General features: G+C 34.1%; 1 protein-coding gene across 3 annotated transcripts in view; it reads left to right on the top strand.

The window, feature by feature from the left end:
• The first annotated feature begins 913 nt into the window (after positions 1–913).
• LOC119835474 (protein cycle) overlaps positions 914–19,005 on the top strand; it is a 49,571-nt gene continuing 31,479 nt past the window's right edge. Inside the window, exons 1-3 of one of the 3 annotated variants that reach the window (XM_038360311.1) lie at positions 919–1,049; positions 2,064–2,111; positions 9,495–9,554. In XM_038360311.1, the coding sequence (XP_038216239.1) occupies positions 9,532–9,554 (23 nt within the window). In that variant the 5' untranslated portion in view covers positions 919–1,049; positions 2,064–2,111; positions 9,495–9,531. Of the gene's footprint in view, positions 1,050–2,063; positions 2,112–9,494; positions 9,555–19,005 lie in introns of all 3 variants that reach the window. The other 2 variants (XM_038360312.1, XM_038360310.1) reach the window with 2 other exon arrangements.

The following is a 19,005-nucleotide window of genomic DNA, read 5'->3' as shown; positions in this document are numbered from 1 at the left end:
GCCTCCCAGACTCGTTATAAAGCATTCAAAACGTCGGGTTAATTAATGTTAAAAATAAATCGCGTTAACATCCTTTAGAAAGTTATTAATTTCTAAATGTTATTAATCAACTCAGCTGTAAGATGCAGCATCAGCTTTTTAATTCCAATCATGGGCGCAGCCAGAGGGGTTTAGGGACTTCATGCGTCAAGAGATACTACATAATAATTGTACGGTCTTCTTTTAAAGCCACATTTTCTTTTTTATGATCATTACCCACTAAACCTATCAGGCGAACAACCAACTCGGTTACCAGCTCTTATATAAAAAAAAACCTTCAAGTTTTTTTTAATAATCCATTATAATCATCAGCCCGTATATTATGTTCACACTGCTAGGATACAGACCTCCTATGAGGTTTTCACGCCATAATCCACCTCACATTTAGCCACCACTGCTGAAATGTAATTATATTTATTAATAATAAGTACCTGCATTAAAAAAATCCCAATTGATATTAATAAATATTTTATAATCAAATAATCTTTGATTAGATTATTTAAAATTCAATGCTCCTATACTAGTTCTATAGGGTAGGTTTTATAGGTAACGGCACAGAATATAATAAAATACTATGTAATGGTTTATAATTTATACCATAGATATTATATATATTTTATCGGTGTGTATATTTACGCCAGACGTCTGCTGTCATTCTTCTGTGCTCTATAGTTTGAAGTTGATGACAGCAAGAAAAGTTTTTGACAGTTGTATTCGTGACAGTGTATAAATTGTCTTCCATAAAATATTTTGTGATACGATTTATTTCTATAATATATCTATTGCCAGTTTTGCAACCATCCCGTTCCAATTTATAGTGCCTTATTATATTTTCCTGTTAACTTTATATACTGTTGCATATTGTTAACTTATATGATCGACAGCGTTTCGTAAGTTTCTTGGTGGTGACTGTAAAGAAACTAGTTAGATATTACTTCTTGAAGTTTCCATGCTTTTTCACGCGGGATGGATGATTTCCTCAATCAACCGAGCACATCCAGCGGTGGCCAGTGAGTATTATTATAAATAGTTTATAGTATTTTTGAATTATTATATGCATGTTGCATCAAAAGTCTCCATTTGGTCGTAATATACGCAGTCTCAATGTTCCTACTTTGTACTGCAAAATAATAATAATTCGAAATTATAAATCGACAATACGTACGAAATTATGTTTCTACGAGATACTCGAACTATGTAACTAATCACGGAACGTTGTATTGTAGCCTTCTGTATCACCTCACTTCTCGCCATAGTCATGTTTGTCCTTCGTCTAAATACTGTGTCCAATATACAAGTCGTTCCATGAAAGGTTTCATTACATTTCAATATTTTTTTGAAATATTTGATTTTTAAAAACACTGTAAACTTTGTAAAATATTGTTATTCATAAAAAAATGTATTATAATTTGAGCAGTTTATAGTTTACGAAATTTCATAAAGTACCATAGAAAGAACGAAGTAAGAACATGCTTAGTGTAATTAATTTTATAATCATCTTAAAAAACTATCAAAATGTATGTAATTTTTAAGAAAGACGCTTCAACAATTCTTTTGTGTATGCTACTGTTACCTTAACATTTGTGCCATTATTTGTAGTTACACAGTCTCTTGGATATTGTGTGAAAACATGCACATAACACATAAAAAATATTAGTGTAACATAACACTTGGTAAAGTTATCAGAATATATTTTGTGTTAATGATAATATTTTACAAACGGTGGAAGCAATTATCGTAATCTGTTTATATTCCTTTCCATCCATATAACAAATTGATTTTATTGTATTGATTTTTTGCATTACGTTATCTTTTAATACACTTATATTAGTGTGTACATTTGTTACTTTTTAACAAATATTATTTGCGAATGGATCATTAATATTTTTTCTTAAATTTTTACTTGTAATACATACAATATTCATGTTTGCAAAACCATATCAAAACATTTTCATATACCCAATATGTGTTCAAAAATGTGTTTTTATGTTTAACAGTTAATATGTGTTTTTTTATTTTCTCAGATTTTAAAGAAAAAACATACTTAAAGAACAAAGAAAACATCACCGTTGGTTAGTAAATTTTAAATATATAAGTTTTCATTCATGCTATACCCTCTCATTACATGTCAATCATACAGTTGTAGATAACATAGGAAATAATAAAAAAATTGCTACAAGTTCTTCAGATAATTTGTAATGTAAGTTTAAATATTATTTACTAACTGCGCCCTGCGGTTTTACCCGCCTAGGTCCGTATCCCGTAGGATTATCGGGATAAAAATTTGCCTATATGTTATTCCAGTTGACCAGCTATCTACATACCAAATTTCATTGCAATTGGTTCAGTAGTTTTCGCGTGAAAGAGTAACAAACACACACACATCCTTAGAAACTTTCGCATTTATAATGTTAGTAGGATAGAATAGTAGGATATATTTTTAAAATTATATTGTTCAGATAGAATAACATTCAAACAAACATTCCTTAGGGTCCAGTCTACAGTAAATTTCTTTAATAAACATACAAGGAGATCTTTATTTGGATTCAAAAATTTACAAAAATTTTTATCTTCTTCATGTTTGCTTTATCAGCATGTGTTTGCTTATTTATGATGATTAGCAGAAAATAACATTTATAAAAATTTAAGAAAAATATAGAAATGATTGTTTAAGTATTATAGTATAAATAAAAACAACCACTATCACATTGTCCCTACTGTACCAAAATTTTATCCACCACATGAGAAGCATCATCTACCAAACATAAAAAAATCTTATTCAACTAGACTAAGATAAGAAGTGCTTTTGAATCATCGTAGCACAGAAAAATAAATAAATTATTTATAAAACCATACAATCAAATTAAGAACCTCCTATTTTGAAGTTATACAACAATACTGACCATAATGTTGTGCAGCACTGTGTTTAGATAGGAGTGTGACATTTTTTTCCTACGGTTAGTCTTTTAAAATGCATAATAACTGATTTTGTTTAGATATACAAACAATGTTACGGTCAATATTTTACCTTTATACAAATACACCTTTTTACATTGCATAGTACCAATGCTTTAAAAGAGCCATCACAATGATCAGTGTAACGGACCCCTTATGCTCAAATAAAGTTTCATAGCACTTCAGTGTACGGGTCAGTGGCTGTGAGCTATATTGCCTACTTGACTTTTATTGTTATTTGTATTTACATTGTACCATGACTCTTATACTTCAGTATTTGTGATGTATATCTAAATATATATACATTTAACTATATTATCGCTTAGCAACACACTTGGCGATTCGTTTTTTTGGAAAAGAAGTATGCTATCGAAATACATAAAATTAAATTATAACTTATCTGTAAGAACCCATAGGAACAATTCCTAAAGTATCATTTCCAAGGCAATAATAATAAATGAAAAAATGTATTTTACAATTTTGTATTTCCTTACTATAACTTTTTTGGATGCATGGTTCATTTTAAATTGATGTATGTAATCTTTTTTTTAATAAATACAAATCACGCCGACGCTACTACATACAAGTACGCCATATGCTACGTACACATATATACTGCCTGCAAAGAGCTGGAAATAATGTACTTATTAATAGTGTAGAATTTATATGTATACGGTTATATTACCACAACATGTTAGCACTTATTCTCTGAATAATCCGATCTGATTTTCATGCGACCTCGTAAACCATGCTTAAATTAATAAATTTACATTAAAAAAGATATTGAAACGCATCGCCTCAAGCATAACAGCTATGATTTGAAATAGTAACATATTTGCTAGTATGGCGGTAACAAACAAATAGAAACTATACCGAGTACACTTTGGCGATACTCAAATAAGCAGATGTAAAATGATTTGGACTTGGATAATGTTTATATGGCGCAGCGCCGCCAACCATACTTAATTTACTAACAGTGTAAGATGAGATGACAAGGTTAACATACACTATACAGACTGTTCAAATATTATTTTTTTAATCAAAAATGTTGAATGCCTAATATGCACTCAGGTAACTAACGATGTTTCGAAAAAAAAAATTAAATAAATAGTATACATGTGAGCAAAAATAGTGTTGTCCGCACTTTCACATAAACTAAATATCTCTTGTTTTAGTAAGTTGGCTATTTCAATATTAATAAGACATTTTAATATTAAGTAGAAATGAAACTTAGGGGCAATTTCTGGTAAATACCGCACGTAATAATGAGTAGCAAAACGCGGTTCTTTATGAGAGTTCGAGAAGTTTTCTAACCGAACTATCGAGCTTTCTTTAAATAATGTTAATAAAATGTTATTTCCAGGGTTGATAATACGACTAGACACAAATTATAAATTCAATTAGTTCAAAGCTTTTAAAGTGTTATAGTTTCTCGGTAAAGAGTAACGCGCAAGGCTGGTCTGCGCGGAAACCTATAGAAATAAAGTTTTAAATTATGTGCATACATATACAATCAGGGGATTCTAGCTTTTATAGTTATTTTTTTGTCAATTAATATTATGTTATGTTGTCACTTTGTAATACCCATACTTTTTTATCAGATACTCGTGACGTCATCACTTTGGCGTTATAGACAATTTTCTATTTCCCCTATTATTTTTGCAAATTATTATTAAAATTACGAATATGATATATAATACTAAAAAATAGATTTCTTAGTCAATTACTAGCAGACATGTATTGAAATATGGTTCAAAACATCTGAATGACATATTCGTATTTAACTGTGAAAAGTATATTGATTCCAATTATTTCTTCGTCTCAAATTACATTTTGACACTAAACACGACTCCATAATTATACTTTATATTTTATTACATTTAATTGCATTTCCAAAAATGCTGGTATTGCGTAAGACGCAAAATCAAAACAATAACATAGAGAAGCAGAAGTCTTTTTTTCGATAGATTTCATTTTTATCTCATTTCCACGATACGCATATTTTTTTAAAACTGTTGAGAATCTTTGAAATTAATACTTTGGCTCAGGTGGACAATTTTTGTTTATGTTAAATATATATTTTAAATTAATTTCGCTTATAATGCAGGTATTTTATACTGGGATACACTATATTCTGCGTCGCTTTTCCTTAGCCTTCCTAGTTCTTTCCTAGCTCATAGCTTCATCAATTCTTTCTTTATCTTTTCGCCCCATAGCTGTTTCCCCGGCTTCGCCCGTGGTACTTATACAGTTTATAATGTCACTTAGTGAGCCTTCAGTATTGAAATAATTTTTGAAATCGGTTCAGTAGTTTGTGTGTGAAAACATTATAAACATACTTACATACAAATTTCCTATTTATTATTAGTATTCAAAATCTCAGATAAAATGAATCGTTTATTTTTCCATATTTTGCTGATGCGCTAAGCTTTAGCTCATAGAATTTAGGATTATTTTGTTTTACCACTGGTCGCATTGCGTCGTAAGTTCATACAAACTTGACACTTGAAATTTATATTTTGTCTTCCAACTTTTAGCGTCCGGTTTTAAAGATGCACGTACAAACTAATGATTAGTAGCAATCAAAAAACGAATGCAAGTAAATTCCTCCCAAACTGAAATCGCTTTGACAGGATTATCGGCAGACAATCCTCTCAGCTAGTTAGCGGACGATTAAGCTTGTTACCCGCTCCCAGATCACATCCGTGTATTAATGCATCACGTCATTACTACGCTATAAAATTCATCTAGTCGTTATAGCGCAAATTTTCAACACAAATTTCCGACGAAAGGGCTTTAAACACATTGAAAGTACTTGACTGTTGCTCGTTGATATAGAATATATTAGTAGGGGAGCCCAAGAGGGGATTTTGGGATTTACTCGAGCGCGTCAGATTATTATAAGGGAACGTACCTTACCTATTACTAAGTACCTCCAGAAAGTATGAGCAGGTAATACTGGTGGGTGCGCTCGCAGGAGCCGCAGAAAATTTAAAAATATCGATAATTCTTTAAGGTTACGCTCAAATTGTCAGATTAGCGAAATATGGATTTTTTATGTTGTAAATAACCCGTAATATCTTTATCTGACGCGCTCGAGTCATATATTTTTATATTTTACCTTTTATTTGTAGCCACGAAATTACCACATAAATCGTAAGAATAAGTTATATTTTATTTCAGTGATATGCCAATGCATTTAAAATATCAAAATCTCACGTGCTTGAGTATTTCCACAGCCCCGTTTTTCTTTTACAAAAAAAAAAAATATCAAAAACCTTTTTCCACCGCTAAAATTGAAAACACTATAGGACTTTTTTTCTTGCTATCGTATAATCTGCGAATTCCAATAGGTTTCTGAAACGCTCGAGTAAATACACATTTAGCATCTCGGGCTCCCCTACTATATGTTTGTATAAGTTTGTTGTGTATCAGCTTTACTTCTAGTAATTTCAAGCACGTAAAATCGTAACTTTTAAATTGAGGACGTAGGAAACGGTATGACTAGGTTTTGGTGCATTTTTTTATTCATCCAAACAATATATATTATATGTATATATGTAAAGTATTTAAAAAACAACATTGCTTCTCCTATTTGACGTGTCGACATTTCAATATTTCAATCAGCATGAAACGTGATGATTTAAACATGAGCCATTTATGAGTCCATATTTCAAAAGATCCATATTTTGCGGCGATCTTTCGAGTTCCTGTTTCGAGACGCTTCGATGTCCCCAATCCAATGATATATGTATGATCTTGAGTCTCCGAAACAGCTCTCTTGGCACTACCGCTTCACGTTCGTGCTGCGATTCCGAGCGAACGTTCTGGTCGTCTGGCCGCTGGTCACTTTGTAAACAGTTTGCGCATTCCACTTTTCGACTGTTTATTAAATATTATGACATTTCCATATGAAATACGGCTTTGGTTTAGATCTCACCGCACGCGCCGATCGGAGTATGAAATGTCCTGAATAGTGTACCGTGTATTGATTGTTTTAGAAATTAATATTTTTTATCCTTACAAAGACGCTCATTTTGTATGGAACATAATTAGCACAAGACAAGTAGATTTCAATGTATACCTTTTAATTAATATTAAAATAAGAAACTTACAAAGAACATCTAACTGACCGGAATCATAAAATAACAAAAAAAAAAAACACTTAGCAGATGGTCACATAGCTACTGTTATAATAGATTGATCGGTATAAATCTAAGAAAAGAAAAGGTCTATTTGAAGGTTATTACATTAATAGGTTAACTAAAATAGTATGGAACCACTCGAGGCGCGGCGCCGATGGTTCGCGCAGTTTTGTATATATAGCAATGTCTTCTAAAAGGCAAAAAAAAACGATTTGAATAATTTAAAAAGTAATCCACACCTACTGAAACATCCTTGAATATAAAGTTATTTATTTGGATAAGGATTTAATAATTAGGTCCAAATAATAGGCTCTAATATTGATAGCCATATAAAATAAGAGAGCGACTAGCAATACTGAGAAAGCAACTTAAACACGAAGAATTAAGATATTTACGATTAATTGAAAGAAGCCTGTATTGCAAAACGAGGTTATACATAACGAACTACTACAAATTTCCGTTTAAGCACCATTTTTGAGAGCCTATATTAATAAATACATTGTCGATTCACCTCGCCGCGTCGTATTTTCAAAAAGTAGCTGTGACGTGCGACTCGTCTGTCATAGAAAAGCTGTTACTTTGAATGTATAGACTAGAGGTTGTGTGTGTGTGTGTATGTATGTATTCATCCTTATTAATATATGAAATTTTGAAATGCCGCTTGAATGTATACCTTTATAATACTCTAAATACTAGAGATAGAAATATTACTTTAAAAAAATATTTCATTATTTTTTCTAAATAGACAATGTTTCTTGAAGACTTTCAAGGATTTCGGAAAATTCTCTTACAATATGCGGGCATCGATATCAATTTTCTGTCAAGTGAAGTATCGCGGACACAAAGATTTAATTTATTATTAATTTTCATTCTAAACACAGATACAAAATACGTAATAATTCACTCTTATTTGTTTTGTGCATCAACGTACGTGTCGAACGCTCTTTGTTCATTGTACTTAATAAATATTAGTTTAAAAAAAACTAAAAAACACGCTTTAACAAAAATCATATTTTGCAAATTAAAAAATGGAATAATTTTATCAAATTAGTGTATTGTCATCGGTCCTCAATAAATCTACAAAGTTTGAACGAAATCTGGCCGTTTAAAGTGGGTCAAAATCGCGCCCAAAGAAGTCGGTTACAAACAAACATACAAACAAACATACAAACAAACATACAAACAAACATACAGGTGAAGCTAATAAAAAGCGTGTAAAAATGCATTGAAAGAGTGCTGCTACCGCAGTTGCAGTTTTTACACCATTTAGCTGAAAATTTTGACATTTTTGACAGTTGTTGTGTTGACAATAAATTCTTGACTAACGCATAAACAAACGAACAATGCTTACCCGCTCACTGATATGACCGGCGAAGGTACGATCGCTTACATGTCGGGTTCAGTGGTTAATTCGTCTATGATCGTGAACTACCATTGAGTTCCGTCATTGATCTACTAATGTGAGGAAATTTCAAAATGTTGTACTAAGTTTTTTCACTTTTTAGGTAGTGCAGTGTGCCTTTGTTTATGTACTTGGGAGGTTACCACTGCCCAGAACACTAATCAACTTCAATACTAACGTTGATAATAATAAAATGAATGATGTACCCGTATGCACGATATTCCAAATTATCAGCTCGGAAGGATTTATCTTGATCTATTGCTATCGCGGGGACCACTATAAAATAATCCATATTAGACCTTACGTTTATTATTGGTTATTTACGTTACCATGGGGTACTGGGTGTCTTGTGCACACAAATGTGGACGCAGCGAGGTCGAGACACGTTTTTCACTTTAAGTTTTGATGGTATGACGCACGTAATTTCAATGTCAAATTTATTGAAAACGATTGTCATACCTATTGTCTAATTATAATTTAAAAGTAATCAGTTTTAATACGTTAATCAGTTAAGAGTTGTTCGTATGAAGAAAAATATGCAAAAATATTTTATTCCATTTTAATTGCCGCCCCTTTGTGCGGCCAATTTGAGCAACAAGTTGTAAATAAAAAAATATGTTTGTTATCGCGCGTCGCTGCTGATTGGTCGTTAGGCAATACCGGACGGACAAACATCGCAATACTACGCAGCCTAAGCTGGATTAATCTTACTTTTTGACGATTACGATATTTCATATGCCCATTCATGTACCCGATACAGTACAAACGTCCACTTGTAAAAGATCAAACGTAGGATAAACTTTAAATACCTATGCGAGCTACTTCGATATTTCATTTCACCTCACGTATGCATTGCGCGGCCCCATGCTTAAGATATCATTAACTAAGCTAAAGTTTTCTCCAAACTGAAGAGGTGGTCCATGGAAACGGTTTGAGCGGATGCTCTGTTGCAGGTAGGCCCGGAGGCAGTTGCGGGGGCGGGCGCTGCTCATGACGCGCTTCCGACATATCAGGTATTTACTCTACATCTAGATTTAACTCGCGCGTTTCCCCAGTCAAGCCGACCTTCCCTTATTTAGCCGAAGAAAACCTTAACCAAAAAATGTTACTCTAACTTAGGTTTCCATATTTAAAAAATCTCAAATCAAATATAAAAGTATGACAATGTCAATTTGTCTCTACTACGGAATGCGGCTGAAAGATTGTCATTCCCGCTGTATTGTTTGGAATTAACTATAGTGCTTTGCTTTGCTTTGCTGCCACTATTAAATAACGTCATCTCTAGAAATTGTTAGATTTTTTAAAGCAGAATAATTATTATGGCTGATTAATGTACCACAACAAGCGAAGCGAGCCTTATACTAGCCCACTATCTATGCATTTTTCTAGAATACTTTTGTGAGAAACTATGACATCTGTGAATACCTAATGCTATAATAAGACCCAAAGGTTGTTTCGAACGATTTTTAATTTATGTCTAGACGTGTTTCGAACCATAATTATCAATCATAAAAATATTTTGTACGAACCATTATCAATCATAAAAATATTTTGTACATAGGTATTATGAATTAAAGTTTAATATTAGCACTTCATTCAAGACTTTAATAATATCTTAGTAGGTAATACCGCAGCCTACGTAATGGTCTGTGTTAATACTTAATCCGACTTACGTATTGTTTTCTTTTCAAATATCGTATCGTAATGAAATTAATTTAGAATATTTTCAGCGTCGTTCGTCCTCTCAAACCACTATCATTCTTGTGTCTATATACATAAAAATCAATTGCAGTTCGTTAGTCTCGCAAAAACTCGAAAATGGCGGGGGCGATTTAGAGAATTTTGGCTTTGATGGATTCATAATAGGCCAGGGAAGGTTTAAAAGGTAAAAAACTGAGGAAAAAGTACCATGGCGTTGCGAAGTTGGTCGGGTCAGCTGGTATATAACGAGAGGCTACGGCTCGAGCTGACCCCGCCAGCTCGTGTTACTCTTGTTAGCTTCGCAGGCCCTTCGCGCAATTGCATTCAGCTTCCGACGGGATCGAACCCGTCTCGTCAATTGGTCTCATACTCGGAATTAAATTACTTTAATCAATTGTGGATTCTACTGCAAGCTGTGTATTGTATTGCACTTTATTGTCTTGTGAGCTCTTATGCAAATTTAACGTCTGAATTGATATCCTACTAATATTATAAACGTGAAAGTTTGTAAGTATGGATGTATGGATGTTTGTTACGCTTTCACGAAAAACTAATGAACCGATTGCAATGAAATTTGGTACGTAGATAGCTGGACAACTGGAATAACATATAGGCTTTTTATCCCGATATCCTACGGGATACGGACTTACGCGGGTGAAACCGCGGGGCGCAGCTAGTACGAGTATAAAGGAAGAAGACTATTGATTAAACGCTAGAATATCAATCAATCAATCAATCAAAAACTCTTTACCGTGCACCTTTACAAGAAGAGTACAACCAGGATATAAATAACATCATCGATGTATTATTTACTGCTTCTTGTAATTAAGATGGCATGCAACAATTGATAGGGGTATAAAAATTAAGTTTTTATGGGGATGCAATTATTAAAATCCATCTATTTTGTTATGGAAATATTCACGTACAAGTTAAAACTAAATACTTAGATACATAAACCACCCTCGCCGCGAACAAAATATATCTACTTTACTGGAGTTGTCTCTGCCTGGATCAGGATAATTGTTTCAAATGTTTTATTTATCTGCCCTCTTCTATGTTTTTGGTATCAAAACATTGCCTATTTTAGATTGGACTAGCAAACCCGGCGAACTCCGTTTCGCCACCAGATGGCTGTATGTGAAAAATGATTTTCCCGCTTTTCTGTTGAAATTTTTCCGGAATTTTCTTTGCTATAAACCTCACGGAGCCCGAGACCTTTCCAACGAATGCAAAACCGTGGAAATCGGTTCGTGCGTTCTCGAGTTATAGCGTCAGGAAGGAAAACCCGACTTATTTTTATATAGTAGATTATGAGCTTAAAGACTCCTATATGGTGATATAACATTATGTAATACGAGAATGATTCAAGGCCGCATTTTACCGGTCCAACTCGACATTATAACATTCATTAAGATACAGATGGATATATTTTAAATATTCTATAGTTGAACACAATATCCTTGTTATCTTTACGAAACACGTGTTGGTTATTATATATTATTCAACACTTATATTAATATTTATGATTGTTGTTTAAAATAAATGTCATATACATACGCGAAGAACTGGCGTAGGTTCAGGTAATTCATCAAACGTAACGAGAAAAGCGTAAACGAATCTAACCTACCATGGCGGATGCATTCCATCAATAAGTGTGGTTTAGAAGTTAGAAAGATAGATCAAATCCCATAAGCTGCTAACCTTAAAGTCAGATTATAAATATAGTTGTTTAATTTCTACAAAAACTTTGCGGATATGATTTCTGTGCAGCGTCGGTGGACGAGTTCGTGGAAATGCGATTTGCGGACTGGAAGCTGTTTTCAAAGACCATGTAGTTTCATTTTATAATAACCATATTGTCTCGTTTCGTTTAAAACACCAATGCTGGATTATAGCTCAGTTATTATATTTTCATTTAACGTATCGATATAGCAACCTATATAGTTACATACGTTTAAATAATAATTGTGTGTAGTCAGCTAGTCTGATACACCGGACGATTCCAGTCCGCTTGTTGCGGTAATTGCCGATCGCACCGGGGACTAAGATGTGAAGTTTGGAATGATTGGACGATTAATTGACCTCAGTTTGATAATTGAGAATGCTTCCTAAAGCGAAACATCTGCAGTTAGATGGCGTGATGTAATATCGTGAGATGTTTTGTTACAGTTCAATTAAATTAAATTATATTGGTACATACGTTATAATTCAGTGCATTGATGTCAATGAAAAATTTAAATAATTTATAAGGAGAAAAATGTAGCAACATTCCAAAAATGTAATCATTCGATGCACACAATGTATTCATCTGAGAATGACATCGCAGCAGGCGGCAAGTGCGGAGGACATTTGCATGAGACCCTTTGTGCGGCGCGCGGGGGCCAGAACAATCGGCGTAGATTGTATCCGAGGCATCGGATGAGCCTACACGACAACATCCTATTGACTTGATGTTCAAATTATGCTTGTTATGAAATTGAAACCCCACATACCACTCGGATGGAATTGCCTGCTAGATCTTATGGCAGGGTTACACCAAGGTAGTTTTTCATGTCAGGATTGTAAGCTAGCAAGCTCTTAGCTTCGTGTAATAATATGGATATTTGAATTCATCGTTTCGACCATTTACTTCAGTAAAACGGTCATTAAAAATGGGACGACGCACATAAAAGCTCAATTTTCAAAAACATATTCCAGTTAATTAACGTTTCTGCGAATGTTCGACGCTCTGTGCGGTGCAATGCTCACGGCAAGTGTGCATTCATCTGTAACATTTCTTTGTACCTTGCATTTTTTTTATGTTGAAATTTTGAACTACGAACGCTAAAGTAAAAAGTAAAATGGATATAGAGAAAAGATGTAATGTGATAATGGGAAATAAAGATTTACAATAGAAGACAACGTCCTATCGCTCGAGTGTGCAAGGGAATGCTCTGGGGTCTCGTAACATATATTTTTTTAATGAAAAAATATACCACATATCTCAGGACTCATTGCCGAATTATACTTACTTATATCTATTCTGAAAAAGTAATACATCAATCCGATACAAATCAATCCGGGTAATAATTTTGTTTGACGATTGGGAAATGATCAATAGGGTGGAATGTTCTACCGCTTATGTCACTCGGGAATGGGGCCGGGGCCGGGGGTGGGGAGGGGGAGGGGGGGGGGGAGCACGCGGAGTCTGTCACAGACACGCAACAGGTCTCTTTGCCACCCGCTGTCTATACATTTGTCCAGCTAATACGTTCAGTATTGCAAACAACTTTCTAATGTTACACTGTGTTTCTTAAAAGTGTTATCTTTATCAAGATTCTAGAGCTTTGAAGATCTCGAACTGGGATATTTGAGTTTAAATCTTAATAGATGCTTTAATTGATAAATTTAAAAAAGACAATCAAAAATAAAAGAAAATAAATGTGGAGCATACTAAGTTTAAAATTTTGCTTATCATCATCAATAAAAATGTTAAAATTCAGATAAGAAGACTTATTGTGAATATTGATGTTGTTCTAAACGTTCTAGCAAATAATTTCATTTTAACCATAAAAAATGTATCCTGCAATGCATACTTAAAAATTATTTCATCTTCACGCTAGTACTTTCGCCAATTATGCACGATTTACGTTAATTACCGACACAATACACAACAAGTGTGCGCACACTTGTCGTTCGCCACGTGTATAATAATAATACAGATTGATTATAACATGAACGTCTCGTCAAATAAAGGTCGTCCAAACAGTGCGGTGAGATACATACCGGGTTTTGTGTTGGCCGATATCGGCCGTCAGTAAACAATATGCATCCTGGCTTGCCCTCCCGTCTTTATAATTTCACGTTGAAGTAACCCCCGGCCTCGAGCTGTGTGAGTTTGCAACTTGATCCAATTCAAACTGTAACAAACTCAAACGTTGTAGAAACGAGTTTACTCACTTATCGAAGACAACAGTATGTTCTAAATCAAACCCAGCGTGATAATCCGGAAGCAGAGAAAAATAAAAGAAACTGTCTATGAAATTAAAATTGAAAATCGTTCTGTCAACGAGGAGAGCCAAGGATCATTGTACTAGGCGCATGTACTAGGCGCAATTACGGACATGTGTTGACCCTTTTAATATAAATGTAAAAATGTATCATTAAAGTACCTCATTCTTGGAACACACATTCCTTGCACATTGAACAATTAACTTTTTAACTCTTTAGAAAAGGATATAATTCAAACAAAAGACGTATAACATATTTAGAATTATATGAATAAATTTTTGCGTAAAATATGTCAAATTCTCGCTACAGTGTTTATGGAGTGGCGTACCTACAGCCGCGCATCGCTCTGATCTGCAAAGCTCCAAGCCGGCAATCGATATCATGAAATACAAACCAGTAGTAAGATGCTGCCCTATCATTCAAACATTCTCTCACAAATCAATTCCGATAAAGCGCATAAAATAAAGAAACCTCTATAAAAGCATTAGCCAAATAATTAGGTTCTGCGAGCCGGTGTCGAGTGCCGGTGTCGGGTTGCGGGTGTCCGGTGTCTAATGTCTACCGCTAGTTGCTTCCTTCCGAGTCTTTCGTTCGATGTCTTAGCTGTTATGTGCTGCTATAGACACTCCCTTGAATATATAGATATCTTAATTCTATTATTAACGAAGCTTTTGATTCGTATCCGAAAGTATATATTAAATATAAATGTAATAAGAATTTTTTTTATTCATTGATTCCTTTCTATCGCAGACATAGTGAAATAGAGCTAAGATGATTTCAAATTATATATTCATATGAAATAGTAGCCTATGTATTTATTGAGCCTCTTAATTCAAACCAAAAAAAAAAAACAAAGCAAGCTAGTTTTTTTTTGTAAATTAACAGGAAGCGTTCAGGAAGTTATTAAACTTCCTGAACGCTAAGTCTAAATAACTATATTATAATAATGGCGAAAATACTGGAGTCTGGCATTTGAAATAAAGTTTAACCTAACAATTTTATTGTTGCAGACTTCAACAATATTACAGTTAATTTTAAGTGAAATTTTGTAATATTTCTTACTTTTATTTTTATCTTGTACTTATTCCTACTAGTAGTACTATCCGCAAAGGGCGCTTTTACGACCTATTTCAGACACTAGTTCTTCACAACGTTAATAGTACTCAGTTGTTTAATGATTTGTGAAGGCAAATAAAGAATTTATTATTTAGTTAGTTAGTTAAGTGGACAGGAATAAAGGCGAGTTAAAAATGTAGTATATAATTCGTATAAAGCAAAGCCCGTCTTAGAAATGCATCGACGTCCGTTCATAACCGTACAATTGATATGTGAATAACCTAAATCAACACACGGCCGTGTCGTCCCCGCGGCGTCCCCTCGCTCCATCGCAACAGCGCACGGGGGATGGAGACGAGCTCGCTACGATTATTGCATCAGCTACATCCGATCGCTGTAACTGTTCGAAAACAATAAATGGCTATTATTATATTTGCAATGCCCAGAGACGTGTTGCATGTCGCGACATTTATGCGGTCGAGGTGGATTTCAATCTCGGAGATAAATATTGTAACATTATACCCGTCATTGTTTGTGAGTCATTTTCATTTCAAATAAGTTTTATTAATCGAGAAATCAATTACCTTAAACCTATAGAGAACAGAAAATATGTATTTGCAAACGATTTGGAACAGGTTGAGTTCAGTTGATTGTTGTTATTATTTGCTTCGTTTAATTGTAGTTATAACATGATGCAGAAGAGTGTTTGTTTGTTAGAACGCGCTGCGCTGTGCTTTGGTTCGTGTTCATTGTAATTATATAAGTGTGGCAACGTCTATTGTAGGCACATTGCTGAAAAGGGGGTTATACACATAGTAAAGCAGCTAAATTTAACGAGCTTTGCCTTGATCTTACGAACGCTAACGCGAAACTAAACTGCGTTGCACTTCACACAATTTAGTTTTTTCTCAGGGATTTGTCGTAACCTTAATATTATTTGTACAAATGTAATTGGTGAAAAAGAAAAAAAGATGTTTGTTTGAATCGAAGTAAGCTTTGAACGTTTGTTGCCCAAACTTGGGATAAGCGGGACTTATTATATAGACTGTAGTCTAAGGAAGAAAGAAGTAGTCGAATAATGTTAATCTCAATATGATTGTTCATTAGGTACCTATTTAAAATTTACAGATATAACATACCTAGATTTAGGTAAATATTAAGGGCAATTGAGTAGAATGAGTTTGCGGGCCGGTGGCGTGGCAGCGCGGGCGGCGGGCACGTCACGCGTTATCTCTTGAAATGCGTTATCAGCGCGAAGGCGCCGAGCGCGAGGGCGTGCCGGGGGCGTGGACTCGCCTCCTCGCGCCTAATCACACATAATCCGATCTCAATGATGCGTTCCGAACTATCACGCACTGCGAGCCGGACCTGCACTTGTGACTCCGCACGGCCGAAATATAACAGAATCGGCTGCCAGTCCCTCTACGTTGATTGTGTTCCTTTGATTGTCTTTACCGAGGACGATCTGTGTTTTGTTAAACGTTTAATGCTTCACTAATTGTTTGCTCATTTTTGTCCATTAATAAGTATTGTTATCATTAAAAATTATCACATGATTATAACAATAAGTTACAAACCAAAATATTCTATTCGTTGTTTTTTGCTTTTCTGTAATATAACTGTAAACGTCCAGAACAAATTATTCATGTGCAATATTTTAATTGCATTGGTTGGTGGCTACATGCAAAGGAAGGCTTTGGTACGCCGCAAATTTACCGATGATAATTAAACGATATGCTGCTATGAATATTTATTGAAAAGGTATTTAGATTTCAATATTGATTATACACGAATTCTTTTTTATGTGATGCTGGAAAATAAATCTAACATTTATTTTATAGTCGGTTTTCATCCCGCTAAACCGCTTAAAGTCATTCTGTTTAAAATTTTAACAATTAATCAATGCATAGCATAGGAGCTAAAGTTATCACGACTAAACTACTGTATTTATTTTAATGAATATAGTAGTTTAGTCGTTTGGTACTCTGCAGTTTGAGTGGATATTTGGAAAAATATATCAAAGGATAATTTTCAGCGCAAAATATAGGCTTATAAGGGATTAAGCTTTATAGGTATGAAATATTGTTATCGTTTAAAATAAACATGTGAAACTTTGAATTTAAGGATTTACATTCACAAAATACATTAACATCATCTCAACAAAATACAATTTTGTACTGTAGTTTTAGCATTCGTAAACATAAAAATTTAGGAGTGCATGCGGGTCAAGCCGCGGAAATACACCTGAAAAGTAGAGTCACATTTAATAGTAACCAAATATATAATGATGTGTACCAAAAATATAATACGTAGTTGTGAGACATTTATTTTTTATTACATTTGACGTAAAACCGATAAAGTTCGATTTCATGCGGCTCCACTTACCCGAAAGCGTAATCAACCTACTTGACGTCGCAGTGTGAACATTGCTGTTCAATGAGAAATGTTCTCTTCGATCTCGTTTCAATGCGAACCTGTCGGTCGCTACTAAAATCATTTTGTAAATTATAACGGTCGACTTCACATCCGCGAGTAATAGTTTTAGCAGGCGTGGGATGTTAATAAGCCCGCCGGGTAACGCGTGCTCCGCCACCCTCCACAAATATGACCGTCTGTCATATCAGAAAATTTCAGTCGATTTTGCAATCAATTCGGATATAAGGCTCATACAATGTACATGCATATTGTATGATGATCTCTTACATCACGTGCATGGCTGCCCAGAATTTGATTCGGCCATAGATTTATTCATACGAACGGATTAATAGATGGACTATGTAATGAGATACGTAGAATATGCTGAACTCTATTAGTATAGTATACACCTTTTTTTTTGAGTGGGTTTTTTGCATATTATATATACCCATGGTGCATTCCGGGGGGCCTTGAGTATATATATTATTTGCGGCACTATTGTTTTTCGAAGAGAATATATTGCACTTGAAAATATTACTGAAAATACCAACCGTAGCTAAACTGACAATTGCTTTCAATAAATATAGGTACTCGTAAATATAATACATCGTCACATGTAATATTTTTTCAAAATTTTTCTGTCGGTTGTACTTTATTGAATAAATAATGGTAACACCAAATCATTTCGAAACTAATCATTGAAACAGTAAATTAACAATTAATGATTTTTTGATATGAGATATCGTAACAAAAACGTACTCATTTTAAAGACTGGCTTGACAAAGGACGTGGGATGCATCTGTCCTATACATCTGTAGCGCGTGATTGATTGCGACGGAGCTTTGAGCGCGTCGTTCGATTGCCTTGCTTTTAACGTTATTTCGTAATGGCTTCTGAAAACACAGGCAGGTATGGTTTTATTGAAAATTACTTGTGATTGATATAATTAATGCAGTCATCGCACTTGTGAATTATCTTAAACAATTTTGAACTTTTTAACATCTACTAAGTGGTGATGTTTAGAAATTAAAAACTTTTTAACGGATTTTAAACGGGGAGACGGTCTCCCCGTGACCACGCTCGCTGTAAAGTGTTCGAAACGTCGGGTTAATAATATAATGAATAAATCGCGTTTAAAATCCGTTAAAAAGTTTTAAATTGCTAAATGTATAATACTCACGTAAAATCAAACACAAGAAAATACAGTGGTGTTATCCGCATGTGCAGATAAATTGATAAATCAATTTATTTCCTGCACGCTCGCCCGGTCTCGAACTTATCGATGTTGAAGTCCGAGGGTCT

Source organism: Zerene cesonia, chromosome Z, assembly GCF_012273895.1.
Source record: "Zerene cesonia ecotype Mississippi chromosome Z, Zerene_cesonia_1.1, whole genome shotgun sequence".
Classification (NCBI taxonomy): Eukaryota; Metazoa; Arthropoda; class Insecta; order Lepidoptera; family Pieridae; genus Zerene; species Zerene cesonia.
The sequence above is the reverse complement of the archived record's forward strand: the minus strand, read 5'-3'. Positions and strand labels throughout refer to the sequence as shown.